The 27891-nt window shown below is 39.8% G+C and overlaps 3 protein-coding genes across 3 annotated transcripts; 1 reads left to right on the top strand and 2 right to left on the bottom strand.

The window, feature by feature from the left end:
* Positions 1 to 79: 79 nt before the first annotated feature.
* On the bottom strand, positions 80 to 3752 carry rps27l (ribosomal protein S27 like). Its single transcript, XM_034684912.1, has 5 exons — positions 3633 to 3752; positions 2462 to 2539; positions 1243 to 1351; positions 315 to 425; positions 80 to 210 (listed from the first exon to the last, which is right to left on the bottom strand). The coding sequence occupies exons 1-5, from the start codon at positions 3735 to 3737 to the stop codon at positions 182 to 184; spliced, it is 432 nt and encodes a 143-aa protein (XP_034540803.1). The 5' UTR covers positions 3738 to 3752; the 3' UTR covers positions 80 to 181.
* On the top strand, positions 3511 to 7362 carry LOC117813862 (ras-related protein Rab-8B-like). The gene is made up of 8 exons (XM_034684911.1): positions 3511 to 3890; positions 4459 to 4519; positions 4612 to 4672; positions 4775 to 4852; positions 4991 to 5080; positions 5179 to 5244; positions 5531 to 5581; positions 6206 to 7362. The coding sequence occupies exons 1-8, from the start codon at positions 3767 to 3769 to the stop codon at positions 6296 to 6298; spliced, it is 624 nt and encodes a 207-aa protein (XP_034540802.1). The 5' UTR covers positions 3511 to 3766; the 3' UTR covers positions 6299 to 7362.
* LOC117814026 (transient receptor potential cation channel subfamily M member 1) lies at positions 6900 to 27381 on the bottom strand. Its single transcript, XM_034685133.1, has 27 exons — positions 27310 to 27381; positions 20812 to 20888; positions 20154 to 20349; positions 19765 to 19978; positions 19326 to 19450; positions 19065 to 19236; positions 18588 to 18762; positions 18372 to 18495; positions 16651 to 16723; positions 16433 to 16533; positions 15075 to 15245; positions 14842 to 14976; positions 14695 to 14745; positions 14476 to 14616; positions 14349 to 14378; positions 13959 to 14251; positions 13551 to 13779; positions 13315 to 13446; positions 13078 to 13206; positions 12852 to 12980; positions 12513 to 12764; positions 12246 to 12420; positions 11755 to 11775; positions 9495 to 9639; positions 9189 to 9394; positions 8935 to 9067; positions 6900 to 8840 (listed from the first exon to the last, which is right to left on the bottom strand). Exons 1-27 carry the CDS (start codon positions 27379 to 27381, stop codon positions 7481 to 7483), a joined length of 5061 nt encoding a protein of 1686 aa, XP_034541024.1. The 3' UTR covers positions 6900 to 7480.
* Positions 27382 to 27891: the final 510 nt, after the last annotated feature.

Raw genomic sequence — 27891 nt, 5'->3', positions numbered from 1 at the left:
ACCCTTCTTTTTTTGAATTAGTGACAGTTATCTTGCATTTTTATTGTGCTAGTGTACAAATTTGCAGGAAAAGGTAAACATCTGTACAGCAGCAGACTTTTATTACTGTTTGCATGTTACAAAATCGTGGTATTTATTAACCCCAGGCTGTGTCGGAGATGGCATCAAGTGTGTTGTCTACTTAATGTTGCTTCTTCCTGAAAGAGCAACCTTCAAAAAACAAAAAAAAAACATGTTACACAACCTCTTACTAACAACTAAGATTAAACATTGATTCAAATTTTAATAATCGCATTTGTATGAAGATGTTTCACCTTCTGTCAGTCTGGCTTTTCCTCCTTTTGGCTGACACAACACAGTTGAGCATCCCACACAGAGAACGACTGTTTGTGCATGGCTGAAGACAGTTGTGATTTTGTAGCAGCCTGCAAAGACAGTGTTATAGTGTAAACAAGCAATAGACTGACCACCATAAATTCTTAAGTGCCATAAAATGAAGAATACATTTTCTCTTGCCCATACATATACACTTGAGTCATCCTATAGCCTAGCAACCAGCATACTGGGAAAATATAGCTTCTACAAGGCAATTTAAATGTTCTCTTGTGGTGACGTAACAACCAGTGATGTGCTTAGGGAGTGATGGTGGTAGCTTTTCAATGCAAAACACAAATGGGGGGTCGTGAGATGTCTTCCAGTGTGTTTATTTAAAAAAATTATCTTAAAATAGTAGATTTCACCCATTATAATAAAAAGTATAGACAACAACAGTAGCTAAACATGAAAAAGGTTTTCTACCTTGAAAGTAGAAAATGTAATGAGTTTTCTGCCTTTCTTTCTTCAGATGACTCCTAAGTTTAGGGTTAGTGAACAGTTAATTATCCAAAGCTTCAGAATAGGTAGATCAATTCATAGATTAATTAATGCACTGGAAACACAGCCACATGCTCATATAGGTAGACTAATTTTCAGCAGACCAGCTAAATGAAGCCACATTAAATCACTTTGAGGGACAGTGGGGGTCGCAAGACTTTGGCACCAATATTTTGGGGGTCGCGGACTAGAAAGTTTGGGAACCCCTGTCCTATGTCTCTCTACATCCTACCTTCACAATCAGCCCAAAGATCCACAGTCAGGTAAATTGGTAAGTTGGTATGCAGGCTTCTTTGCATTCAATAAAACAGAGATTTCTGTCAGTGTTTGGTGACGAAGCCTTCATGGCCTGCAATTCAGTCTACATACCTGGGCACTTCACATCCATGAAGTAGGAGTTAGGACTCTGAACAAGTCTTTTCTTTTTGTGTTGTCTTCTCTCGTGGTCAGTAAAAGGATGGAGGAGGTCTTTAGCCAGCTAGAGTAAAAAAAAACAGAAATGAGAAAACAGTCTGTATTTTACATTTGACTGACAGTTTTATGAAGCATAGGGAAGTTTGAGTCAAATAACTAAGTCTGACAGTAGTTTTTCGTAGTGTAACAGGATTATTAACATACTTTTTTCTAAACCTGTCGTTGACATAATATTTCAATAAAGAAGCTGCTCTTGACATAAATAAGTTAAACTCAGTAGTTGATTTGATTTTTGATTTGATGTCTTTATTTCAAACATGTAAAAGTAAAACAGAAAAAAAACCATAAAAGTAAAAAAGAAGAAATAGTTATACAAAAAAAACCCCAAATCAATCAGTTTCATTAGCAGGCACTGCCACATTTCACTTTACATGTGCAAAAAGGAGTAGGAAGAAGTGATAACTTAACTTATCCTACCCCATTATTCACCATTTTCTTGCATTATACCCTACTAGTGCATTCCCACAAAACAAATCTTCATCTCCTATCTTCATACTTAGAACTACAATCAAAAACAAACCCCTCATGATTCTCAACACTTGTACCTCATGAAAAGTACTTCTTTAAACCTCTTCCTGAACTGGATTATGTTCTGCCATTGCTGTAACTCCACATTGAGTCTGTTCCAAAGTTTTACTCCACAGATTGAAATACAAAAGCTTAAAGTCTCTGGTCGACCGTGGGTAAGTAGCTGGAAAGATTTAGTCACTTCGTTATTTTCAACCATGAATGTTGGAAACAAAGTGCAACAGTTCAACGGAAAACGGGTCAAAGTTTGTGTGAAAAATAAGCTGGTGAACGAAGCTTTAAGGGCCATGTTTACAAAAATAAGTATCTGCAGACTACTTCATGGATCGAAGTCATAGGAGTACAGTTTAGGTCGTTTCATACTGATGTGTTTCAGCAAGTAGTCGGCCCCCGCGTCACACAGTGCTATGATAGCTAACTCTGTTTCCATGTGCTGCTGCTGCAAACATCTGTTATGTTGTTACATCTTGAGCATAACAACACAACGTGACGGTGACGATTCGGATACGAGGGCAAATGTTCATAGTGAATAAAACATATACAACTCAGACAACACAAAAACCCAGAAAAAGAAGCACAAACTTACAGGCATTTTTTTCACCGTGCTGGGCTCGCTTCCCTTTGCATACGTGGGTTGGTTGAGACAGAAACTGTGCAGGAGAAACTTAAAAACAAGAGCAACGATATTGTCAAATAAGGTTCCCTAAAAGATGTATAGAATGAATATCCCAACGAAAAAAGAAATTTTAAAAAGACTTTTATTCATGTACTGTTATATGATATAAATAAACTAATAACTATTCCACTTATCACTTGCTGTTATATGATTTTATCTTTCTAACAACCTGTACTTCTATTTTATTATTAATTATTATTATTTATTTATTTTTCATTAATTATTTTAATGTTCCTAATTTTTCCTGAACACTTTTTCTAATTTCCCCGATGTGATGTGTTCCTCTTATTCTAAAAATCTCTTTTATTGTCCTTTTAATGCTTTTATTTACTCATCCATTTTCAATTATTTATTATTTATTTATTTATTTTATTTATTCATCCTTGAATAACCTCTCAACAATGATTTATTGGTCTATTGCCCCACCCACCACTTCCTTCTGTTTAATTGATGTGAAATCCTTTTAACCTATTACGTTGCATTTTGTTTTGCATTGAAATGTTTGCTATGTTATTGAACCATGCTTTGTTTGTCAAAGCACTTTGTAAAATTTTTTTAAAGGTGCTATATAAATACAGTCATTATTATTATAATATGTAATTGTGGCAATAACATAAATAGTTTAATGATTATTTTTTAATTAATAATAATATTAACAATATTAACATTAACAATAAGAATAAGAATAAGAATAAGAATAAGAATAAGAATATAAATAAAGCCAGCCTCCCAACCTTCTAGGTTTGGTAACCACTAGGCAAACAATTTCCTTTCTAAAAATAAAATGAAGATTTGTTTACCAAGGCCTACATGTTTTATGAAGAATATGAAGGGAAATGCCGAGCTCTCTTAAAATTACCTTTTAGATTTGTAAAGTACATAATTTCAAAATAAATCTTTCACACTGAACACTTTGGTTATTTGGTGTGCAGCATATTTATCGGAAAAGAGGATTAGCCCATACCATAGACTGTAAATAGAGTATAATAATAATTGTATACGTCTATCGCCCATACAGTCTAGCCCCTCTCCCTTTAAACTACATGGACCATAATGCAAAGCAGAGCGTAACGTCACTTACTCCGGCACCGGTCTCCTGCCAGTCTAGCAGACAGCTGAGAGGGTTTCCAGACTGACTGACTGACTGACTGACTGGGGGTCCCGGCCCAGCACGGTCTTTTGTCATCGAGGCGTTGGAGACCTTATTGTGTTTAAATGGCGAAAACGTACGATTACCTATTCAAGCTGTTGCTCATCGGAGACAGCGGAGTGGGTAAAACATGTCTGCTGTTCAGATTCAGCGAGGACTCCTTCAACACCACCTTCATATCCACAATAGGTGAGTACCCTGCAGACGCCCCTCCGGATGAATCTGACATTATGCACCCCCGTATCAAAAGAATACAATGCCGTACTGCATCGCATTGCAATATACCAAATAATAGTGGTCATAGGGTAAGGTGATTGATGTTTAATAGTATTGTATAGACTTGCAATATATTAAGACTAGCAGCTGCATATGAGCAGACAATGGGACTGACAATTATAATGATCCTGTCCTTGATGGCTCATCGGTACCAGTATGGTTATACATAGAATTAGATCAAAACTTTAAACATGTTGTTCCTTAGGAAGCTCCATGACATTTGAAGCTTTTGTTTTGTTCTAGTTATGGCTGTTACATATTGCCATCTGCACATCTCTGATGTACCAAAGTAGCTCTTCTGATGTGATGTTGGGTGATGGCCTCCTGTAACTTGACTTAAGATAAACAGACAAAGTCCTTTTTGGTTTTGTTCTTTCTCAGGCATGTAAAAGTGTTATATTATATTACATTATATCATGTGACTATCTTTGTAGAACACATCATCCCAACCTGCTAAGTCTATGTTTTTAATACATTTCAGGAATTGACTTTAAAATCAGAACTATAGAGATGGATGGAAAGAGAGTAAAACTCCAGATTTGGTGAGTGTACTTAAACTTTGATTTCCTATTATGACACAAATGTGTTAGTTTACCATTTATTATTTATTGATGACACTTTTTTATTTTTTTAGGGACACTGCAGGGCAGGAAAGGTTTCGCACCATCACTACAGCTTACTACAGAGGAGCAATGGTAAGTCAGTAGGTCATACTACACTTTCCCCCTGGTGGGTTTGTCTTACATATCATAATTTTGGAATACTGTCTGTTAAGATTAGTTTTTTTTTCTTTACAGGGCATTATGTTGGTGTATGACATCTGCAATGAGAAGTCTTTCGAAAACATAAAAAACTGGATTAGAAATATTGAGGAGGTAGGCTCTTATTGGAAACATACTGGTTCAAAATTGTGGCAAAAATGATTTAGTATTTACTTATAGTTACTGTTTATCACTGGTACAGGCCTGCGCAGATAAACAAACTTGACTTGATGAGTCTTTTAAATTTTCCAGCATGCCTCATCGGATGTGGAGAAGATGATCCTTGGAAACAAATGTGACATGACTGACAGGAGACAGGTGTCCAAAGACAGAGGGGAGAAAGTGAGTCACAGCAACCAGTCATTATCAGTAAGCTCAAACAAATTAAAATATCTTTCTAGTTTTCACTGAGTGACACTAACATATTCTATTTCACTCAGCTGGCTATTGATTATGGAGTTAAGTTCATGGAAACCAGTGCAAAGACAAGTTTAAATGTAGAAGAGGTAAGAGATTTTCTTAAACCCTTAATGGCGTTCAGTCCCATGCAGCTAAGCAAGAATCCTTGGCTTTTTTATTTCCTAAATTGAACTCTTAATATTCTTTTATTGTTTTTATTTATTATTATATTTGTGTATGATTATATTGTGTCTTAATAACTGTACAGCACTTTGGTCAACTGAGGTTGTTTTTAAATGTGCTTTATAAATAAAGCTTGACTTGACTTGATTTGACTTAATGTACCATATCCAATAAATATACACATTTAATGTTTTGTTTTTGTCATTGTAGGCTTTTTATACCGTGGCACGAGACATATTACATAATCTGAGCTCAAAGACGGTAAGTGATCACTGTCACCGGGGGGGTTGTATTTTTATTTTTGGAAACACTTTTTGAATATAAAAAAGAAGGGACAGGGGGGGTTATATTTCTTTAGTTTGGGGGGGGGAAATGAACATAAAGTAAACATCCTGTAATGTAAAGTTAGGAAATTATACTTGCTTGCAAAGATGCACTTGTAGTACATATCTAAAGGTTGAGCTCATTTGATGAACACCATGCTTAAACTGGTAGAAGTGTATTTAACCTTTAAATAATAATAATAATAATAATAATAATAATAATAATAATAATAATAATACCTTTATTTGTATAGGACTTTTCAATACAAGTATCAAAGTGCTTCACAAGAACAATAAAAAAACACAATAAAAGCAAAGAAGCAATAAAAGCAAACTGACAGTAGAAGCCTGATAGCATTGGAAAGCCTGATAACCTGTCAACTAAAAGTATTTTGAATTGCATTTGTATTTTCTGTGTTACTCTTTTCAGGACCTCTGTTATGATTTGTCCTTCCTCCCTCATAAAACTAAACCTGACAGATTGTGAATGAAATCTAAAGCCCTCCTTATTTTTATGCTCTTGTATATAACATTTTAAAACCATCATATCTTCTTTTGCTAGACTGACAACAGTGCTGGAGGATCAGGCAAACCAGTCAAGATCACAGAGAAAAAGTCGAAGAGGATAAAATTCTTCAAGTGCTCACTCCTCTAGGCAGCTCATCTCCAGTGTTCAAAACTTGAGCATGACTTTGTGGTATTTTGAAGGGTTCTTGCCTTCCAGGTGTCCTCGCAGCAGCACCAGTGCTCATATTCAAAGGGCCTCACTGCCAGCTGACGCTCAGGTTACGAGTGGTTAATACGCCATCCAAAAATGCTGATCAGAGGAGGATGGTTGAGGACTGAGTCCTGATACTGTGTATACATTAATGCAAAAGACTTGAGCAGGGTTGTCAGCATTGGTTTGTAGCTGGCCATGCAGTATCTGCTCACTAGAAGAGGGGATTCTCTTGGCATTCATTATACCTCTGCTGCATCTCAATCATACATAGTTGTCTTATAAATGGAAAAAAGAGAAACTTTCAGATTGTTTCATATATTGTAGCATTACACTACCTATTGTCATACCTAACTACCATGACGCTGTCAGACGTACAGTATCAAATCTTTTGTATTGATTGTATTAGTCTAAATCCATGTATATCAGTATGAGCCTATAGCCTTTGTTGCACAGGCATCATATCCATTTGTTCTTGTGTGCCTATAGAAGGAATCATGGGTTGTGATTGTAAAGAAAAAAAATACATCTCACTGTATTATCTTAAACTTTTATTTTACCATAAACCTTAATTTGTACAGGTTCTTGTGTCAAAATGAAACTGTGAAAGGTTGTTTTCTGAAAGACATACTTCATATTGTAATGTGATTGTCAGTATTTGCATGAAAGCTGTAGGATTACCTCAGAGCGGATCATTATTAAGCACATTTTGTAAGTGATTGAACAAAAAAAGTTTATGGACAGTGTTTGAAAGTGTCAAGCATATATGAAAAGGTCATGTTTTTGCTGTTCACATATTGTATATTATGTCAGCACAACTTACTGTTGTGTATATACTTCAAATTCTCCTTCATCTGTACACATCCAGCAGGTTTCCTATACATCTTCAATGTTAAAACATAATGACTAGGAAATCTGTTACGTGAAAGATTGTAAGCTGCTGTATGTAATGTGAATGACAAGCAAAGGCAGTAAAGAAAGTTGGCCTTTCAAAAACAAAACTGTGTTCTTTCGCTCTACCTTTAGTTCCTCAACATTCAGTTCCTCTTCCTCATTATTTTTTTTAAACATTATTTTCTGTTATTTCTTCATTCTACTAGTCCCCTCTCTGTCTAGCCCTTATGTCTTTTCCTGTGCATCATCCTCTCTGTCTTCTGCCTCTGTTTTCTTCTCCTCTGCTCCACTACTGGCATCAGTGAGGTCTCTCTCACTGCGAGAGGCTCTCAGCTCCTTACTAACCATCAAGTACTTTACTTTCCTCTCACTCTCATTCATGCTCTGTGACCTCTGAGATGGCTTGAACCTCTCATCAACTACAGTCAGATACTTGGTGGCGTCTGAGAGGTTCCTCTTGGCCTTTATCTTTGTCGGCTCTTCAACAGCTTCTGTAGCAGGAAGAAGTCCCTTACCTTCTGAAGGACTAAGATCAGTCTGAATCGAGTCCTTTTCTAGCTCTGCGCTCAAGGGGCTTGCTTGAAACTGCTGTGCAAGAGTCCGGACTGTTGACACCTTGGGCATGTGACCCAAAGTGCTGTGGTGGACTTGGTACTCCAAGTTTTCAGGCCACTGGTTTGGTGCTTTGGTGGCCTGCTCCACGAATGACCTGTAGTCTGCAGTTCGCAGCACATCATCACATGCTTCAGCAGGGTTGTACATGATGCTGCTCATTGCTCTTTTCTTAGTGGTAGGGGAAATTTGGCTTTCAGTTGGGAGATACCTCAATGATTTAGTCCTCTTTGGGGAAGAGGACGTTGCCTGTAGTGGTAGAGCCTGCTCTGTGGGTTCAGTTTCTTCCTCTGGTTCATCAGGCGGGCTGATGATGATGGTGCTCATAGCCCTCCTCTTAGTCAAAGGAGAGGTTGGTTGGTCTTCTACTGGATAGTATTTCAAAGATTTAGTCCTTTTTGGAGGAGAAGAAGGCCACAGTCTGTTCTTATCTGTCAGTCTGTCAAGGAGCATCGTGCTGCCTTGCTTTAAGGTCTCTTGACTTGATGTGTTGGAAACAGGCTTTTGTTCACATGGTGATATGAGGATGTCCACGCACGAACTTGGTCGGGATCTGTCCAAACCACCAACCTCTAAGGTCTGGCCACTTTCTTTTGAGTTAAGAGCACACACGCTGGAGACTTGCCGCAGACTTCTCTCTCTTTCTAGACCAGCTTTAGTTGTCTCCTCCGCGTCCTTCTGCTTTGATGCAAACTCCTCCATGTCCATGTGGAAACGATAAAGACTGTAACCATCTGCACTGTTAATACTGCCCTGGCGAAGAAGGGAGGAGGGGTCACACACTGAGGAGTTTCTTGAGTAGGTTCTGGTCAGCTCCAATCTGTCCACCCCTGCAAGTTTTTCCAGGGCGACTGCCATTCGCCCGTGAATCTCCTCAAGCTGGGCCAGGCGTAGGTCCACCGTCTGCAGGGAGGCCTTCATTGTGTTCTCCCTCTCATTTACCTCTTCCAGACGCATGGACATATTCTCAACTCTGCCAAGGACACCAGGAAAACAAATACATGTAAGTATAATGTTTAGACACTATGCTATGACATGTTTAGGTGACAGTTAAGCAAATGGTTCACCTTTCTGATGTAACCTTGATGCGTTCATCACTGGACGACTGCTGCTCGTCTTCTTTTTCTCTGAAATATTCTTCCACACATTGTTCTTCAAACTCGTACAGACTTTTTAGCTCTTCTGGATTCAGCCGTAGCTCTGTAAGAAACAAAGCTTTAGTTATTATTTTGAATTATAATTTTAAACCTTGCAAAGTACATAAAACATGCCCTGTTTTCTTGTTGTGTGTGTATGTTTTGTATCATTAGGAGGGACTAACTGAGTCCTCGATCCTTCTCATCCAGCTCTCCATCTTGTTTCTTCTTGGCACACCGCCGTAACAGCCGGTTGAAGAGGATGTAGAGGTGGCTGAAGATTATGAGCGGTGGTGGCAGGATGGGACGGTCGTGGAACGTCATGATCAGCTGGTATCTCTGGAACTTCCACACCTGGTTGGAAATGGACTTGACCTCAAAGAAGGTGTTGCTGTTGGATGGAGAAAGCCAAGACAAGTGAGCATGGTACTGTAATAGAAGATGTTTCTTGTAAAATAACAGTGCAGTTTGCCATTGGAGGGTATCCTTACTTGAACACTGCAATGAGCAAATTGACCAAAAGAATGTTCGCCACGAGGAGGTAACAGGCCATAATAGCAGGTGTGAGCCATGCACCAGGGATACATGGAGGTAGTTTCTTCCCATCCTCGTCATATAAATGTTCACCACATGGAGCTGAGGGAAAAGAGGACATGGGTTATTTATGAGCTGTCTATTCCAAGATAATAAGCTAGCTGGGTTGAGTCAATCTTTTGAATTAATAATAATAATACATTTTATTTAAAAGGTGCCTTTCTCGGCACTCAAGGACATCGCACAAATATATACAGTGGGGCAAAAAAGTATTTAGTCAGCCACTGATTTTGCAAGTTCTCCCACTTAGAAAGATGAGAGATGTCTGTAATTTTCATCAGAGGTACACTTCAACTATGAGAGACAAAATGAGAAAAAAAAATCCAGGAAATCACATTGTAGGGTTTTTAAATAATTTATTTGTAAATTATGGCGGAAAATAAGTATTTGGTCAATAACAAAAGTTCAGCTCAATACTTTGTAACATAACCTTTGTTGGCAATGACAGATGTCAAACGTTTCCTGCAAGTCTTCACCAGGTTTGCACACACTGTAGCTGGTATTTTGGCCCATTCCTCCATGCAGATCTCCTCTAGAGCAGTGATGTTTTGGGGCTGTCGCTGGGCAACACGGACTTTCAACTCCCTCCACAAATTTTCTATGGGGTTGAGGTCTTGAGACTGGCTAGGCCACTCCAGGAACTTGAAATGCTTTATACGGAGCCACTCCTTCGTTGCCCGAGTGGGGTGTTTGGGATCATTGCCATGCTGGAAGACCCAGCCACGTTCAATCTTCAATGCTCTCACTGATGGAAGGAGGTTTTGGCTTAAAATCTCACGATACATGGCCCCGTTCATTTTTCCCTTAACACAGATCAGTTGTCCTGTCCCCTTTGCAGAAAAACAGCCCCAAAGCATGAGGTTTCCACTCCCATGCTTCACAGTAGGTATGGTGTTCTTGGGATGCAACTCAGCATTCTTCTTCCTCCAAACAGGACGAGTTGAGATTTTACCAAAAAGTTCTATTTTGGTTTCATCTGACCACATGATATTCTCCCAATCCTCTTCTGGATCATCCATATGCTCTCTGGCAAACTTCAGACGGGCCTGGACTTCGATTTTCTTACAATTGCTCCCACAGTTGATTTATTCACACCAACCTGCTTGCCTATTGTAGATTCACTCTTCCCAGCCTGGTGCAGGTCCACAATTTTCTTCCTGGTGTCCTTCGAAAGCTCTTTGATCTTGGCCATGGTTGAGTTTGGAGTCTGACTGTTTGAGGCTGTGGACAGGTGTCTTTTATACAGATAACAAGTTCAAACAGGTGCCATTAGTACAGGTAACGAGTGGAGGACAGAAGAGCTTCTTAAAGAAGAAGTTACAGGTATGTGAGAGCCAGAAATCTTGCTTGTTTGTGGGTGACCAAATACTTATTTTCCACCATAATTTACAAATAAATTCTTTAAAATTCCTACAATGTGATTTCCTGGATTTTGTTTTCTCATTTTGTCTCTCATAGTTGAAGTGTACCTCTGATGAAAATTACAGACCTCTCTCATCTTTCTAAGTAGGAGAACTTGCAAAATCAGTGGCTGACTAAATACTTATTGCCCCACTGTATATATATACATACACGAATTTACACATTAAAGGAAACAAAATAAAAATAAAAATAAATGAAAACAATATAAACTGACAAAAGTGGTAAGAACATAGAAACAATAAAAAGTGACAGTGCAATTGGTGTCAGACGGAGTAGGCAGTTTTAAACAGATGTGTTTTGATTTGTGATTTGAAATGGGGGAAAGAATCTGTGTTTCTGAGTTGAGGTGGTGAGTCCCAGAGACGGGGAGCAGAACAGCTGAATGCTCGGCTCCCCATAGTGGTGAGACGGGCGGAAGGGGACAGACAGGTGTATGGAGGAAGAGGATCTTAGGGAGTGGGAGGGAGTGGGAACATGGAGGAGGTCGGACAGATATGGGGGGCGAGGTTGTGGATGGTCTTGAATGTTAACAGAAGGACTTTGAATTGAATACGGAACTGAACAAGGAGCCAGTGGAGCTGTTGGAGGACAGGAGTGATGTGGTGGATGGAGGGGGTTCGGGTAATGATACGGGCAGCTGAATTCTGGACCAGTTGGAGTTATGGAGGGATTTGTGAGGGAGGCCGAAGAGGAGAGAGTTGCAGTATTCAGTAGTCAGAATTGAAGACCACTCACGGTTTATTTCCATGGCATAGACTTGGAGAAATCCAAGAAGAGGTCAGTCACGCCGAAATAGAGAGAGCATTAAAATCAATAAGCAATAAGTATGGAGAAATCTAACATAACAACAAAAGCATACATAAACTCAGAAAACAACAATTTTATAATGTTATATGTCTGCTAATTAAGGCTTCATCAAAAGCTTCTAGTTGCATTCACCCTGACAGAAGAAACACTGACTGAAACACTGAAAAGTAAACTTTAAGGCAGATGATCATGATTGAGGAGATGTGTTAGTAACTACTTCTCTTCCTCAACTCAAAAGTCCTGCCATATATATCTAGAGTGTGTTACAAACGTGCCAGCAGAGGGAGACAGAGTATTGAATGCTTACACTGTAGTGTATTGTAAATCACCATCACAGAATTTGTGACATACAATTAATTTGACACTGATCATCTGCCTAGAATCAGGAAACAGAATCTTACTATGAATTCTAGTCTTACGGTCTATCGAGTCCGCAAAAACCTCTCCATAGATCATCCAGTAGGGCATGTAGAAAATATTTCTGGCCAGGCGCCATGTTGGCTCCTCATCAGGGTGAAGAATTGCTTGCCGTGCCACCCCAAAGCTCATGAGTACCACCAGCATGATCACCACAAAGTACATCATATCAATCATCTGAAAGACAATAAGCAAATCTTACTTTGAACTCTTGAAAGTCATGTCTGTTAGTGATCTACAGCTCAGAGGGAAACAACAGATGTTATTACCATCTTCCCTATCATCATCACATAGGGTCCCAGGTATTTGTTCACTCCAAAGATGTCCAATATGCGAATGTACCAGAAGATGATGTCTATACAGTAGATGACTCTGCCGTAGCCCATGTAAGGTTCATGCTGTAGGCGTAGCATTAGCCCGAAAAGGAAGGTCAATATGGCGACCAGGTCTGTGATGTTCCAGTACTCCTCCAGCCACACACTTATTTTCTGTTTCAGCTTTCCTGGCTCTGACATCAGAATCTAGACACCAGGGTTTAAAAGTCACTCAGAGCGTATAGATATCCTGATGCAAATGGGATCAAACTGATCACATCAAATGACTTATACCTGTCTGACTTTCTCAGTGCCGAGTGTAAGGATGTATGCAATGACGGTCCACTCTTGTAGAGATGGCCACCTCTCCATTTTCACCAGGATTATGTAGTTGTATAACATCAAGTAGCCCAGATAGCAAATCTATTTCAAGAAGAATATACCAGAATGTCAGTGCACTTAAATCAACTTCAGTAAAAAAAAGTATCTGATTGATCTAGTTTACAGAAAGGAAACTTACGGTGTTGAACCAGAATTTGGTGAATGGTGCATCATAGAACTCGAAGAACCTTTTGCCAATTGGGATTTTGCGGACTTTAGTGCTGCCCTCCTCTTCATCCCCTTTTCGGGAAGTCGCATCATTAGCATCCTACAAGAAAACAGCAATATCTCTGTTTTAGCAATTTATTGTTAACTATTCACAAATCAGTATGAGCTGTTTATGGAGGATCAATTAGTCGAATGAGTCAGTGTTAACCTTGCTGGATTTAGTGTCATCATCCTTGTCTTTTCCTTCATCTTTTTCTCCAGGTGCTTGGTAGGATGCGTCATCGCCAAGACGGAAATCCAGTAGTAAAATCAGAGGAGGGCAGAAGATTCCCAGAATGACCTAGGTGAGAGGATTTTTACAGTTTTTACAGATACAGTGAGGGTGCTTTCTATTTGTAGAGTTTAACAACTGTGGTCTGAGGGGAAAATTTTCCTAATGTGAACCTTGAGGCCTGGATTTTTGCCGATCCTTAAGCAGCCCATCCACATGTCAGTGAGCAACATCTGGCTGCAGGTGTGGGCAATGAAGTCACGTTGCTTAGCAGCTACAGCAAGCTTCAGACAGGTGGAGTTACTCCAGTTGACCAGCTCATAAGTCAAGAGTTTCATGGCCACCTGTTCATCATGTTTGTAGGACTGGTCCAGCAGCTCATAGGCCAGCTGGCCAAACTCTCTGAAAGGCAGGGAATGATAAAAAAAGACCCATGATTAAAGCACTTCTCAATAGATATGTAGAATCAAGGGGGAACTACTTCAACAAAAACTAATGTAGCAGGAGCCCGACATGGGGGATGATATACTATAAAGTGTCTACTTATGAAACCTTGTGCGAGAGATGTTGTATGTACTGACTTGGAGTTGTTCTCCAGATCTTGAGAGATGTCATCCACCAATTCGCTCTCAGAGCACTCGTGGGCCATAGCTTTGTACAGTTTACAGGCCACCAGCGCCTTCGCCATAGCTTCTTCTCCGCGCTGCCAAAGAAACAGTGACATTTTCTGACGCTTCATCAGTACAGCCCACAGCATCAGCTCGTGGAAGGGGTGCTTGAATCGACACACCTCTGGGTCATCCACGTCAATTTCCACCTCTTCCTCTTTCTTCTTTTTATGCTTTTTCTTCCCTTTTGCCCTCGGTTCATCATCCTGACAAGATCAAAGAAAATATGAAAGATTATTTTTATGCGGTTGTCGAGTTGTTTCAGCTTCTTGGCAGTATTTTGATGCACATTGAATACCTCACCTCCATTCCTAGAAGCTTCAGAGCTTTCGGCTGCAAGAAGAGAGTGACACATTGATGATTGATGTTAGATATTGTGTGATATGATGAACAAGCCATTATGAATGATATTCTTCCACTTGGTGCGTACCCTTTTTAGTCCGTACAAATTATTGTAGAGGTTACGGAAAACCTTCCTGGTGTAATTACTCCTGTAAGCTCCTCCCATGAAACACTCCAGCACCAGACCGATATCAATCAAAGTGATCTGATAATCTGGAGGAAGGTTCCCCTGCAGAATCACCAGAGTCATGTACAATGTAGAAAGCATCTTGTGAAAATGTATCACCTGCCTCATGAGTCATCTTACCTTTTTGATGTCCCTAACCACTGCATTCAGTGTGTTGGCAGGACCAAGTTTCTAAAAGAAGAGAGGAGGGAGGAGAGGCTGGTAATTAGTGTTGGCTGTCTTTCTGAAATATCAAATCAATGTTTTTGAGGGAGTCATGAACCCCACCGTGTTGTATAACTCTTCGAGTCTAGGGATGGTGAGGAAGTGGTGAATATTGACCCCATTCTCAAGGAGCAGCTTGACAAAATCCACTCTGTCCAGCACCAGAGCATCCATCATGGCCTGCTCCAAAGAATTCACCTAAATGAACCAATATATAACATAAGTTATTGTATAAGCACTGGAGCCTTTATTATATTAGCATACTTTACACTGTTTGTCATTCACCCCTCACTTACCCAACGGATCAGCTCCAACTTTCTCGGGTCTGTTTCCTCTGGGGGTTCAGGTTTGGCCTTTCCCTTTCCCTTCCCTTTCTTTGCCCGGGTTTTGCTGCGAGGAGCGCTGGCAGGACTCTTTTGCTTCTCTGGGGCTGCAGTATTTATGGCACTGGCCATGGCACCAGCAGGCTTTTAAAGTAGGAGTTAGGTAAACAAATAAGGCTTTTGCTCCTGTTTGTCTCGGCATCAACATGTTGGTCTGACTGCTGCTAGTACAACATTATACATTTCATGATTGTGGTATTTTTGTAACTGAGAAACAAAACACAAAACTAAGTGTTTCTTCTGTTGAAAGATCCCCTGCAGACATGTTTGAAGCATTTAGAAACACTGCTATTTGAATAGTAACACATCTTTGTGGTTTGTCCAAAAACAAGCACAACCACGTTCAAATTCATGAAGTTTCATCAACCGTGTCTTTTCATTCTAAATTTAACCCTCCTGTTATGTTGCGGGTCAAATTGACCCTTTTAAAAGTCTATTTTAGGCAATATATACCTTCCAAACCAGCTAAATGCAGCATCAAAATCTGGGCAGCATGTGACAGAAGAGGTGTCGCTTAAATTTATCAACATCACTTCATAAAAATAAAAAAAATGAAAATTTGAAATAAAAAAACAAAAATCTATGTTTTACAAAGCAATTGTATTCATATTTAGGATTTTCCAATGTACATTAAAAAAAGTTTTAACATTAATTTGAATGAAAAATGAGTGAGTTATCCTCATTGAACCATGATCTGTGAGAATTAAAGAACACCAATGGACTAAATATGGATTTAAATGCTTAGTAATGGAGTTAAAAATTAGATTATGAAAAATGTTCATTGGGATTTTTTTGGGTTCTGACACTTTTGGATAATTGAATATTGCCCGGGTCAAATTGACCCAGGAACATCATTGCTGTTCCAGAGAAACGAACATAACAGGAGGGTTAAGGGTTTTACTTTTCCACATCACACTGCAAGCTCATTATTGGATCACAATTGAGCTCTAAAACCATTGGGGTGCCAAAAATCACGCTGAATGTTTATTTCATAAACTAAGATTTTAGGTAAGCATAAGAAACATTTTCTCGTTAGGCAGATTCATCTGGAATCTGCCTTCTTGTGACAAGCTCCACGACTCCGTGATTCTGAAACATCCATTATACGTGACCAAAGTTATTTGTGGAGTACATTCTTGAGTGGATGGGAGACTTTGTCAAAGCCAGATTCTCTTCATGCTGTGAATACTACATCCTTTCAAGTTCTGCTTTAATACAGCACTTTGTGAAACGATAAATTGAAACTCTCCTCAGATGAGAGGCCCACTTACTGGTAAATTGTGTCCATATACAAAGATGTGATTGCGAGCAATATCCACTCTGTTCCAGGCCAGAGCCAAGCTGAGCTGGTCAGCTGCTGAAGCGTTTGTGCCTAATGCGAAAGAAACGGATGGGCAGAGAGAGAGAAGATGGTTGCAGTGAGAGAAAAATACTGCCATGATGTATTAGTGCACAAACTGATGAGGTGTCTGATGCAGCCAGATGATACCTTTTAACAAGGCAGTAAGAATGGCCATTTCAATGTCCTGTTGTCCCTCAGAACCCATCCGAAAAACAGTGATCTACATGTGAGAAAGAAAAACAGACAAGCCACGATTGCAGACATGAATTCATGCTGAACCTTAATGGCAGGATGACTCCAATGAAAGGGGAAATTTGTGCCTGAACAAATGTATCCCCTCTTGGTATCTATAAATGTGGAGTCAACTGATGGAAGATTCTTTATCAGGAAACAGTGGCTGACCCTCCGAGCACAAACAGCTAATTCACTTCTCAGTGTAATAGTGCTTCCCTTGTTGCAGACTCGACTATATCAAATGAAATTATGCTGACCGGTCCATCACATGAGCAGCCATGATAAATGGGATTAGGTTGGCATGAAGATGTGGCAGGAATCCAGAGATTTCAGAGCTGGTCTTGGGATGCGTTGACAATGAGTAGTCATGAAGACTGAAAACATGTGTTGCTCTTTCAGACGGTTAAAGGGCGCATTGTGTGTTTTGTTTTTGCAGAAAGTAAGACTTGTATTTAGTGAGTGCCTACTTTAGTTAAACGCTGTATCTGGGTGTAATATCACAATAAACTGTGCCTGAAAATCACAGTTTTTATTTGTGTAACCCAGCTGTTCTTGTGGTGTGCACTTAGGATGAAAGGATTACTGTGAACCAGACAGGGACATTGATTCACCTGGAGGTTAGCCATGGCACTTTAGATTGAGACCAGGCAACAGTGTGGTCTCTCCATAGCTTGTAAAGAGCTCAAACAACTTGATATTTCTGCCTTATTCTCTGGGTCAGGTATCAGTGAAAACTAAATAGGATGGGAAAAAAGCATGCGGTGGTATGACCTTTACAAAAGCAGTTTAAGTTGCTTATCTGGCTGTGTTGGAGCATTAGGCGGTCTAATACATTGAGGATAGAGGATGCAGAGTCACCAGTGAAGTGATAGCACTCTGGAGACTAAAAAAAAAAAAGCCTGGTGAGTGGAGAGAGAGAGAAAACGGACTGGGGATTAGGGAGATGGATCCTCTTCTCCATCTGTGTGCTGCATGCTTACTGTGAATGAATGAAGTGAGAGCCTCTGCTAAGCAGGTGGTAGTGTGCACTGATCTTTCCCGCCCAAATGTATGGAGTCTGGAGATTATATGCGCTGGGTATTACAAACTACTAATCACATCACTTACGCCTGCGGAAATCTGATGGAGATGCAACAAATGCAGCCGCTATTTATAAAACCCAGGTCTCTATGAAACGCTCTCAGCTTAGGGATTTAATCTGCTATCTGTGAAGAATCTTAACAGGGTGTGAGCTCCGTCGTGGAGACATGATCTGTATTGTTTACACTGAAGTGAAGAGTTTAACGCTGCAGAATTAAACACTCGCAACCCTTTTACAGCTGTGTGATTATGGATGAAGGTAGATGAAGCTAGACATGCCCCAGATTAGATGACATTCCACACATGAGCACAACAAGGAGGACTAATGACAAGCACGTTGTGGGGATTATATTTATTCAATATGTTAATGGAAACACAGATGAGTGGAATGGATGAATGACGATGGAGACCAGATGCTTCACAACTCACAGTATTTATTGATTGACACAGAACATTTACAAATACAAGATAACAGTGAAAATATCTGTAGCTTCAAGATATTAACATATTTATATTATTAGTGTTGGAGGATTTCATTTCATATTCATACTCACCAGTTCCCTTTTCTTCATGCACTCCATAACCATGAGCAGGATCTGTTGCGATTGGCTTTTGCTATAATTGAAAGTCTTCTGTATGGTCACCAGAAGTTGCTCTCTCACATCATCACTTACCAGGCTGGAAGATGAGATTAAAATAAGACTCTTCAGCTTCTTATTACAGATACTAAGAATCTGAGTACAGCAATGGAGACACATTTAAAATCTCACCCTCCGTCCTCTGAGAACTTGTGTGCAAAGGAAATGATGTCAGAAGCTCGGCCGCTGCCATCGCACACCACCACAGGGATGGGCGGCTCGTCCCTCAGACTCTCAAGTACTATGGAGATCACATTTGGACCTCCCTCCACTATCAGACACACCAGAGGAACCCCCTGACCCAAACCTGGAACACAAAGTCAAGGAATCAGATCTCTGTTCATCTCTTTATCTCTAAAGTGTCTACGCCTAATAACCTCACTTTGAGAATAAAAAGTCATAGCAACTGACCAACCAGAGGAAGGAAGAAGTGAAGTCAGTGGTGACAGCTGGGCATCCCTTTGCTGTCCCTGCCTTAATCGAGCCCCAGGCATAGGATGACAAAGGGAAGCCCACGGGTCACAGAGGAGCTCTCCATCCACGTGTCCATCAAGATTCTTGGAGGATGGCGTTTGTTTTATGATGTCTACAGAAAAGCTTTGAACTTACGTGTGTTGATCTTTTGCAGAGAGATGTGCTTTTCCAGCAGCCGACGGAGTTTTACTTCAGAGCCGTACTTCCCACAGGTGCCGTTGTCAGTCAGGATAAAATGGGAGTGGCTGTTGTTGAGCACAGCTAGCTTGCTCAGCGGGTTCGCCATTGTCTGATAGGGCCTGGTTACCTGGAAGAAATTAGGTTGAAATACTTCAACAGAAAGCATTGGCAAGAAAAAGTCTTTGTTTAGAGAATTAGCGCGGTGGCAAATCTCACATCTTTTCCAATAAGATCTTCTTTGTTCTCCAGAATCCCCCATGGAGCAATTCCTATTGCACACACTTTCCCACGTGACTTGGAGGAATGGTCTTTTAAGGCATCTCCGACATGACGGATCACCCCTAAGGTGTATGGAGAAAAGTAAATGTAGCAACACAAGAAATGACTCTTTGTCCTCCTAATGGGGTCACGATATTAGACGCACTGAGCCTACTGCACACAATCTCCAGTCATTTGTGATGAATTTTCACACAAAGCTGTAAATACAGTGCTTAAAATAAACCTGTGACAATGGGTTGGTCAAAGCTCCCCTCAGGAAATTGCAAAACTCATATTATGTAATATCAACTGAGAGGGAAGGTAATCTTCTAATGTCACAAATTGTTTTTTGTTGAGTGAAAATTAAACCCAATTTTCACTGAACTGAATGTCCTACCTGTGTTGACTCCACCAGTGAAGATCCAAGCTCCGGTGGTGACAGCAGCTTTGATCAGGCCCTTGCCAAACACTTGCTTTAGTTTGGGTTGTAGATCAAAGTTTTGGAGACCTCCGTGCACGGAGATGAGCAAGGTGGGCAACTCCAACTGCCAGTCTTTCACCATCAGATGGAGGAGGTTGTCAGGCTTGGTGTCGTAGCTAACTCGAATGTACTTGAAGAGAAAGAGAAGAAGCATTACACTGGGTTGAACTTTTACATGTTTTCAACAGTGGGTGGGTTGTAAACAACCTCCTAGAGGCCACATGACATCCCTCATGTTGTTGTAACTCCTGACAAGAACCAGCTCTGTGAACACAGAAGTCCTTTTTCCAGAGCCTGACACTCACCATGGCCTTGTTGATGAACCCTCCTCCCTGGAACTCGATTAAGCCAAAGGCATCTGTTGGGTAGGTCCTTGTGTGCTTGATCACGCTCCATTTGTCCTTTGGGGTGTCAATCTGCACTAGTTGGTGCGCTTCCTCTACTGAGTTGGCACCAGGAGGGATGGCCGCGTGCTGCGTTGTCAGCTGACCACACGCACATCTAGATCAATCAAAGAACAAAAAGCACTCAGTGCACATGTCCTGGCCTCATCCCTGACTTCCAAACTTTAATAACCTGGGGAAAATGTCTTAGCGATAAACTATCCTGTGTTGAAGAGGGTATAAACCACGTCAAATGAGTGGTGCAAATCCTAGACTTCTCTGATGGCACTAATTTCTTGGAAATTCGTGCCTCAACAAACAAAGTGCTGCACTGCCTGGTTGGTAACTTGAAACTACACACAGACTCATGTAATCCTGAGTTATGTCTGATAAACTGTCATGAGTTAGACATTTTTATTAAGTGTCCAATCAACATAAGAGTACTGCATTAAATTTGACAGTTTTGGATTAATAGTTGTTATAATTCAAGGTACAGGATAAAGACAAAGCAACCTAAGATAATTTGTGTATAAATGTTGAGAATTTACCATGAAAATAGGAATTTAAAGAGAGTTATTACCTGGTTGGGTCCTTGCTAGGAAATATGTGAATACATTCTCTTTTAACGAAGTTCCTCTCAATCCAAAGTTTTTGTGCCTGTAAAGAGAAAGATCGAAAAGAAAAGTGAAAGTCTGCATGGTGTGACACCACAGGATTACAGGAAGATCATCTTTGCGGATGTCTTATATGTGTTTCACTGTAAGACTCTTCTTAATAACGATCTGGGTTTCAACATATATTTTAGGTTATCTGCTGGAAAGGCAGAAACATTGTACATGCTGCTGTGATTATTAAATCTTATGTCCTGGAACGGCAGAATTAGACACCTTACATTGTCTACTGAAGCTTCATAATCCAATCCAGCTCTGATTACTGTCTGATGTTTTTCCATTGCTGAGCCAAAGTGACCCGAGTTCAAAGCAAACTTTTGTCTGTGGGTCATTGTTGACGGCTATGGCCCAATTAAAAGTGAAGCTTTGGAAGCAAATCTTTCCCAAACAACGACAACAAAAAGACTCAGCAGTGTACGTTAAACATTTTGATATTCAACAGCAGCAATAGCTTAAAATATAAAGTGACTTGAAAAGCAAAAAGTAGAAATAAGAGAGCTGTAATAAATTAAAATAAGTGTCCAGAACACAGAGTAGTTACTGTTCTCTCTCTCTGTTTTGATCTGCACCTCAGCCGGCTAGCAAGACGGCTAGAACTTTTACACAAATGATCCTACACTGTATGTTGTGAACTGTATAAATAAGACAATATAATAACAGAAACCCATGTTTAGGTTATTTATGTTCTCCAGAAATACACGAGTATTATTGTAAACACATTGCAGACACAACGCTCCTTGCATGTGGCTTTTTACATATTGCATGTCATTAAATGCCACTGATTTAATCAAACTTCCATTAGTTTTTTAGCGCTAATGAGTGTAGCTGCTGCAGTTCTCTCTCTTTAATGTTTATTTTTCATCCTTCCCCTCATACATATTTAAATTAAATGACCTGATTTTTTTCCAACAGACTCCTTGGAATATCAACTTATTTTGCTGAAAGCCAAATCATCGATATTGTAATGACTTGGTTAAGAAGGTAAAATGAATAAGTAATGCATTGCTGAATCAGTCAGTCAGATCTAAAAGATGCAATTACACCTGTGAAAACAAAGTAGTTAAATTGCTGTTGCATGATGGTTTGCTTTTACCTATTAATAATGATTAAGACGAGTGATAGTAAAGAAAATGTGTGTATAGTTAGTATAATTCAATTATAAATACTTTCACTAATAAGATAACTTTTTGCAAGATATTTAGCCTCTTCTATGTTAAGTACTCATCGTTATATCTTTTTATTCTGCTGGACTTCTCTCAGCAGTTTCCCATCTTGGTGTTATCATGCATCCTTCAGTGCTCTCACAGCACCGTCTCTTCACCCATCTTCGCATCTCTAAATTCACTTTCAAGAATCTATGATATGTCCCGCATCTCAGTCCACTCTGTAACATTGAAGTAATAAAAGCTGCTAAATTAAAAGACAGGTCTTCCATTACAGAATGTAGAAACACTTACAATCTTCTCTTGGTGCGGCAGAGTCCTTTCTGAAATGCTGTCGCAGCTTAAACCTAGAAAGCAGAGAGGACGTCTCCAGCCGGCTGCCTCTCTATGAGACCTCTCTCCTGGTGCTGCTCTCCCGCTCGAGTGCCCTCATTGAATCCCACAGGACATGAAACTTCTTCACTTTATGAGGGCCTGTTAATATGATAAGCATGTGAGCAGGGTCTTTGTTCACCCAAGTCTCATGACTCCAGTTCAAGGTAATCCTTTTGGGAGTCCCATGACTCCCTCACCATGCCCACTGGGTATTTTCATCCTTCGCTTGAACAAGGCACAATAAATCTACTTTGATAAGCGGCCCCTAATCTCCCAATTGGTTGAAAACTCCTTTGTGTTCACTTCTCAGTGCGGAAGATCTTAGCTTGTGTGAGCAGAGCTGCTAAACTAAAAGCACTGTGGACTCGATCAGAGGCTCCCCAACTTTTCATTTGAAATTTTTCACCCCCTCCAACTACTTCGATTTCAACCCAATTTGCATAATTGGGAGAATTGGATGCAGGCATTCTCCTGGAAGGTGCCTTGTTAAGACATGACTGGTCTCCAGTATGGGGCAAGGTCAGTCAATGCTAATTGCAGTTAATCTCTATTTCCACCCACCATGTTTTTGTGGAGCAAAGAAAACTCAGCAGACCAGCTATACAGTATTCTTTTAGTCCTGCTTTTTAATTTTGGTCATGTTCAGTGGATTTACATTTTAAAATTGCAAACACTGATTTTGCATAATTAACATCTTCCCAGCAGACTTACAGAGGGTGTTACTAATTTAAAGAATCAAATGAAGTGTACTGGCTGCATCTTCATCAATTTAAAGGTAGGTAGGTTAAAAAAATAATCTTTATATCAAAACGCTTCTGTTTGGTTAGGAGAGAGTCAAATCTGACCTATTTAGATAAGTTAAGAGTGAATTCTTTCTATTTTACGTTTTGCTTTAATGTAGCTGAAACTATTTAAAGTAACTAAGCACTTTCATGCGCATGCTTAAACAACTAGTTGAGGGATTTTAGTGCATGAGCTGGGAGCTGAGATGGAGTTAACAAGCACAGGGATGTAGACACACATTTAAAACCTTCCTTTTGAGAAAAGCTTCATAAGCTGTCCTTTTATGGTTGAAGTGAGCAGTTTGAGCCTGACTGTAACTCACAGAGAAAAAGACAAGGGAGGTTGGTGGTTGATGACTCAGAAAGACAAGAGAGAAAGAAAGAGAGGCCAAATACCCCCCAACTTCCCCCTTTTTTAGCCCTGCTACACTGAAAAACGCACGTGGCCCACTGTTAATTATAGCCGAAGAAAACAAAGTGCATTCCCAGAAGGGGTTTGGTGAGTTATGACGCAGTTATTTCAGCGTACTTAAACTCATTAACCACAGCAATTAAAACCAAAATCCAGTCAGCAACCAGCTGCCTCGTTAAGCACTGCTTTTGAGCACTTAACGACAGAAAAAAAAGTAAAAGTATTAGATACTGCGAGATCAGATTGGGTCACAACAAGCAAATTAATGAGATTTAAGACAAGCCTCAGAACAAAAAACAACATTCTTTCCAAAGTCCAGAATTTTGGTCGTTCGAAACAAAAGACGATTGTGTTCAGTGGAAATAATGTTTTTTTGTTTCACTTAAAAAGACACAAAGTGTACTTAAACCCTCTTCATTGTAGATGATTTGATGCCTTCCTTCTAAATTAAAATTTTGAGTGACTTCATAACAAGGTGAAGTTTTGCATTTTTTCACGAGACTAAGCACGTCTACACATTTCACACGCATTCTAGACGTTCTTTCTTTTCTGCACTGGCATCACATGGTCCTGGTCTCCTGACCCGTAGCTCTTAGGTAGATCACAGCAAATTTCTTCTAGTGCTGCTACATACAGACTATTCAGCTACAACACATGCAGAGAGATGAAAGATGTGAGCATATTTGTGTTTTTATGAGTTTCTTTTTGGTTTAAAGTGGGTGTTAAAAAAAAGGGTTAAAAAAAAAACCCCTGATATATTCTAAATATTGAACTCACACAACAGAAGCCTCATCAGCACAAGTGAGATGGATCAGAAAGGATTTGGGGGTCCTAATGGAATGTGATGGACTGTGTTGTCACCAGCCTTGAAGATAAAAGCAACTAATTGCTCGGCTTTAGCATTGAATGGCCGTGCGGTTGGAGCTTCATGCAATGTGACAGGAAGAAAGCCCATGTTAGATTCCCTTACTGTCGAAAAGAAGAATTCAAGACTCATGTTCAGTCCCACGTGGACCAAATAAAAAGCGACCTTTTACACATTTCCACTTTAGGGAGAAGATATTTCAGACAGAGCGGCACACTCGAGTTATAGGCCCTGGAAAGGCAAATTTGCATTAACTGTGAAGCCAACTGTTTTCATTCAGCCCCGTTTGTAAATGCTCTCATTGTGCGCCCGGGTTTGAAAATCCATTTAGCCATCACGAGTCCAACATGTCACTGATTATCCCCAAGAGTTCAGGCAGTCATAAGATGGGTTTTAGCTGCTGTTTTTTCAGAGTTTTCACCCCAAAGAAATGTCTGGCTGAAAAAAGGGATTACATTTTCATAGATGGTAAGAATAAAAACAGCGGAAGAAGTATAAAATCTTTCTTTTTGTGTATTGGAAATAAAGCAATTATCATAAGTTAATAATTGTAGATCTAACAGAAGTATAAGGCCTGACAGAAGATCACTTTTTCATTGTAAAAATTTTGCTTTATTTGTCTCTTTATATCTATGCTGTATATTAGTTATATGTCACTAAACAGGTCTAATCTGAAGTGACCACATTCTGCAGTCCATCCTCTAACAATAAATCAGTGGCAGATGTATCATTATGTTTAAACATTTCTTATTTGGAGTGTAGAAGTTATTCATCTCCGGAGCAGAGCTTTTAACCCAAGGCCGGAACTTTTTGCTGTTGGATTCATAAATTAGGTGCAAAAATCCCCTCTTATTTAAAGAACAAGAAACACTTTAGCTCTGTGAAAAACGCTGAAACATTTCCACAGATCTTTCCAGTTCGATTTTGATTGACATCAGTAGAAGTGCACACCCGTCCCGTCACCATGCTGCCCCCAGACATCAATGCTCCGTGCTGACCTGGGCCTTGGAGGTTTTGGAGGATTCTTGGCCCTCACCTGACTAGAGCCTGATGATCACGCAGTCATAGGATCTTGAAAAACCCTCAGACTGGTAGGATTTTTTTTATTTGTTCAATAAATAATTTGGTCACAATTTAATATTTAAAAGAGTTATTTGTGGGTTGATTTACACCAAGATTTTTTTAAACAGCTTTCAGATGTTTCCAGGCTATTTCTTTCCTAAGTGCTGGGCAGTGAGCTATTTATTCTTCATAAAAGAGGTTAAAGGTCAGCTTGTTTGTTGATGAACAGTGTAAGCTGTATATACATAAAACCCCACAGATGTATAGGAATTCTCCTCTTGATTTCTTTAAAGCAAAATAACATGTGGAAATATTTAACTGAATGTTCTCTCTATCAGAGGATCTCAGTCAAGGTCCTTCTTCTACATCAATCCTGACAGTGTTTGAAGAAATGCTGCCTTGTGATTTACAATATGAAAAATAAATCCTCCTTCAGAACCACTGTAAATGATTAAATATATGCCGGCCATTCGCACAGCTCAGATAAATCCATGATTTATGATAATAATGTGGCAAAAATGCATGATCAGAAAATGAAAACAAGCGCAGTGTTATCTCTCAGCAATCTGCTCAGTGCAGCCAATGAGTTTATATTTAGCAACATATCCGATCTCATTAAAAGTGTGGTGGTGTTCAGCAGAGAGCCATGGACATCGCTGATTGCTTCAGCAAGTAAAAGCTCATAAAAAAGAGCTGTGGATTATACCAAGAATATTAATCTGACTAAATAATGCCTGCTTTAATTTATAGAAACCCATCACTCTGAGGTAATTTAATGGCTATAGTGTCAGATATACTACTGGTTCATGCATCAAGAGTCGGCGGATTAGGCAACCTTATAAAAAAAACCCATCATAATATAAAAAAAATGCATTTTTACTGGAACAGTTTGATGTCAGTTGTGGATATATAATCTACTAAATGAATCTGAAACACTTTACGTCCCCCTTTCTATCTTTTATACTCATATTTTCGAAGATGTTAACTGAGTTTACCCTTTATTAAAATCAGCTTTTATAATAAAGCCCTTTCTTCTTTGCCCTTCTTAAAATGTAAACTGTTTTGTGACTGACATGGACCCATAAAAGCAGCACACTCATAGCAGTCATAGTGTGTGCACGCCAATCCCTGCACACATTAGTGCAGAGCAGAGGAGCAGAGGCGTGCTCGTATACAAAAATGACATCTTCTAGCTTTCAAGGACATGTTATCAGGCGTGTTAATCACATGAAAGCAGACTTTGGAAACATATTAAAGTCCATAATCTATCATGGCCGCTCTCGTCCATTATGAAGGATTAAACTGCTTCAGATATCACTTAACTGTAAGTTTACAGAGCTATGAGTGCAGGCCATGTGCTCTGCCAGTATACATCCAGCAGCCATGAATGGTGCGTGTCATTATGCTGGACAAAGGGACTCTGAAGTGATTGGTTAGGAGCTAATGTGGACTTTGTCCAGCTCATAGAAATGGTTCCATGTGACAGGCTGTGCAACACAAGTCAACATCAGAGAGTCATTTAGTGTGTAGATATAGAAGTTCAAGATTTTAAGAAAGCAACTGACATAATGAAGTTTTCATTCAATTACAGAGAAGCTCTCAGAAAACCAAAAATGTACTTTTAAACTTATTCACCAAACACAACTCAAGAAAACATAATTATTTTACCATTATTTTTATGATAAATGAAAACACTTCAATTTAGATGTACCTCAGTCACCTGTTGCATGTGACAGATATCGTCTTACCTTCTGTGAGCCAGATGTACTGCGTTTGAGGGACGACCGTTTAAAGGTGCTGCTCGGGCCCTTGGGGTCCATGTTGAAGATTTTGAGTTTAAGCCAAACTGGCTTAGAAGAGGATCCTTCAAGACCGACAACAGGTCAGGTTTCAGCAGCAGCATCAACTTTAGAAACAGACAGAAACCCAAGATACCCACTGCAAAACCACGGCATGACAGTAACCATGATTCAGACTTTTAAAGACTATCAAAAGTTTCATCATCATCAAGTTCTCAGCGCTTCTCTCTCCTCTCTGCAGCTTCCGCTCAACTGACAAGACAGAGATCCGCGCCAGGGATATAAATCACTCGATGACACACTTGACACATAGACCCTTTTCCTCTGCTGGGCATCCCATAATCAGGCTTAATGCAGCCGGCTCTTATGAAGCCTCAGAGTCTAATGGATAGAGATTTAATAAATGGTTATTGAAGGTAAATCTACTCCGCCACACCACAACCCCCCAAAAAAGGCTTAGAGGGACCAGGCAAGCTGTGAGGCTAAAGTCAGTCGGCGGAAAGCCAAAGGTTGTCTCGCCAGATGAGGTTC

The sequence above is a fragment of the Notolabrus celidotus genome, chromosome 6 (assembly GCF_009762535.1).
Source record: "Notolabrus celidotus isolate fNotCel1 chromosome 6, fNotCel1.pri, whole genome shotgun sequence".
NCBI lineage: Eukaryota > Metazoa > Chordata > Actinopteri > Labriformes > Labridae > Notolabrus > Notolabrus celidotus.
The sequence above is the reverse complement of the archived record's forward strand: the minus strand, read 5'-3'. Positions and strand labels throughout refer to the sequence as shown.

Bases quoted from the DNA above. Each gene is read 5' to 3' on its own strand.
- LOC117813862 (XM_034684911.1), top strand. From the start codon at position 3,767: ATGGCGAAAACGTACGATTACCTATTCAAGCTGTTGCTCATCGGAGAC. The intron at 4,673-4,774 runs GTAAGTCAGTAG...TTTTCTTTACAG, and splicing joins CTTACTACAGAGGAGCAATG to GGCATTATGTTGGTGTATGA. The intron at 5,081-5,178 runs GTGAGTCACAGC...TATTTCACTCAG, and splicing joins CCAAAGACAGAGGGGAGAAA to CTGGCTATTGATTATGGAGT.
- LOC117814026 (XM_034685133.1), bottom strand. From the start codon at position 27,381: ATGGACCCCAAGGGCCCGAGCAGCACCTTTAAACGGTCGTCCCTCAAA. The intron at 19,237-19,325 runs GTGAGATTTGCC...AATTTCTTCCAG, and splicing joins AAGATCTTATTGGAAAAGAT to GTAACCAGGCCCTATCAGAC. The intron at 16,724-18,371 runs GTGAGTATGAAT...TCTCACATGTAG, and splicing joins GCATGAAGAAAAGGGAACTG to ATCACTGTTTTTCGGATGGG.
- rps27l (XM_034684912.1), bottom strand. From the start codon at position 3,737: ATGACAAAAGACCGTGCTGGGCCGGGACCCCCAGTCAGTCAGTCAGTC. The intron at 2,540-3,632 runs GTAAGTGACGTT...CTTGTTTTTAAG, and splicing joins GGCAGGAGACCGGTGCCGGA to TTTCTCCTGCACAGTTTCTG. The intron at 211-314 runs GTGAAACATCTT...TGTTTTTTGAAG, and splicing joins AAAAGCCAGACTGACAGAAG to GTTGCTCTTTCAGGAAGAAG.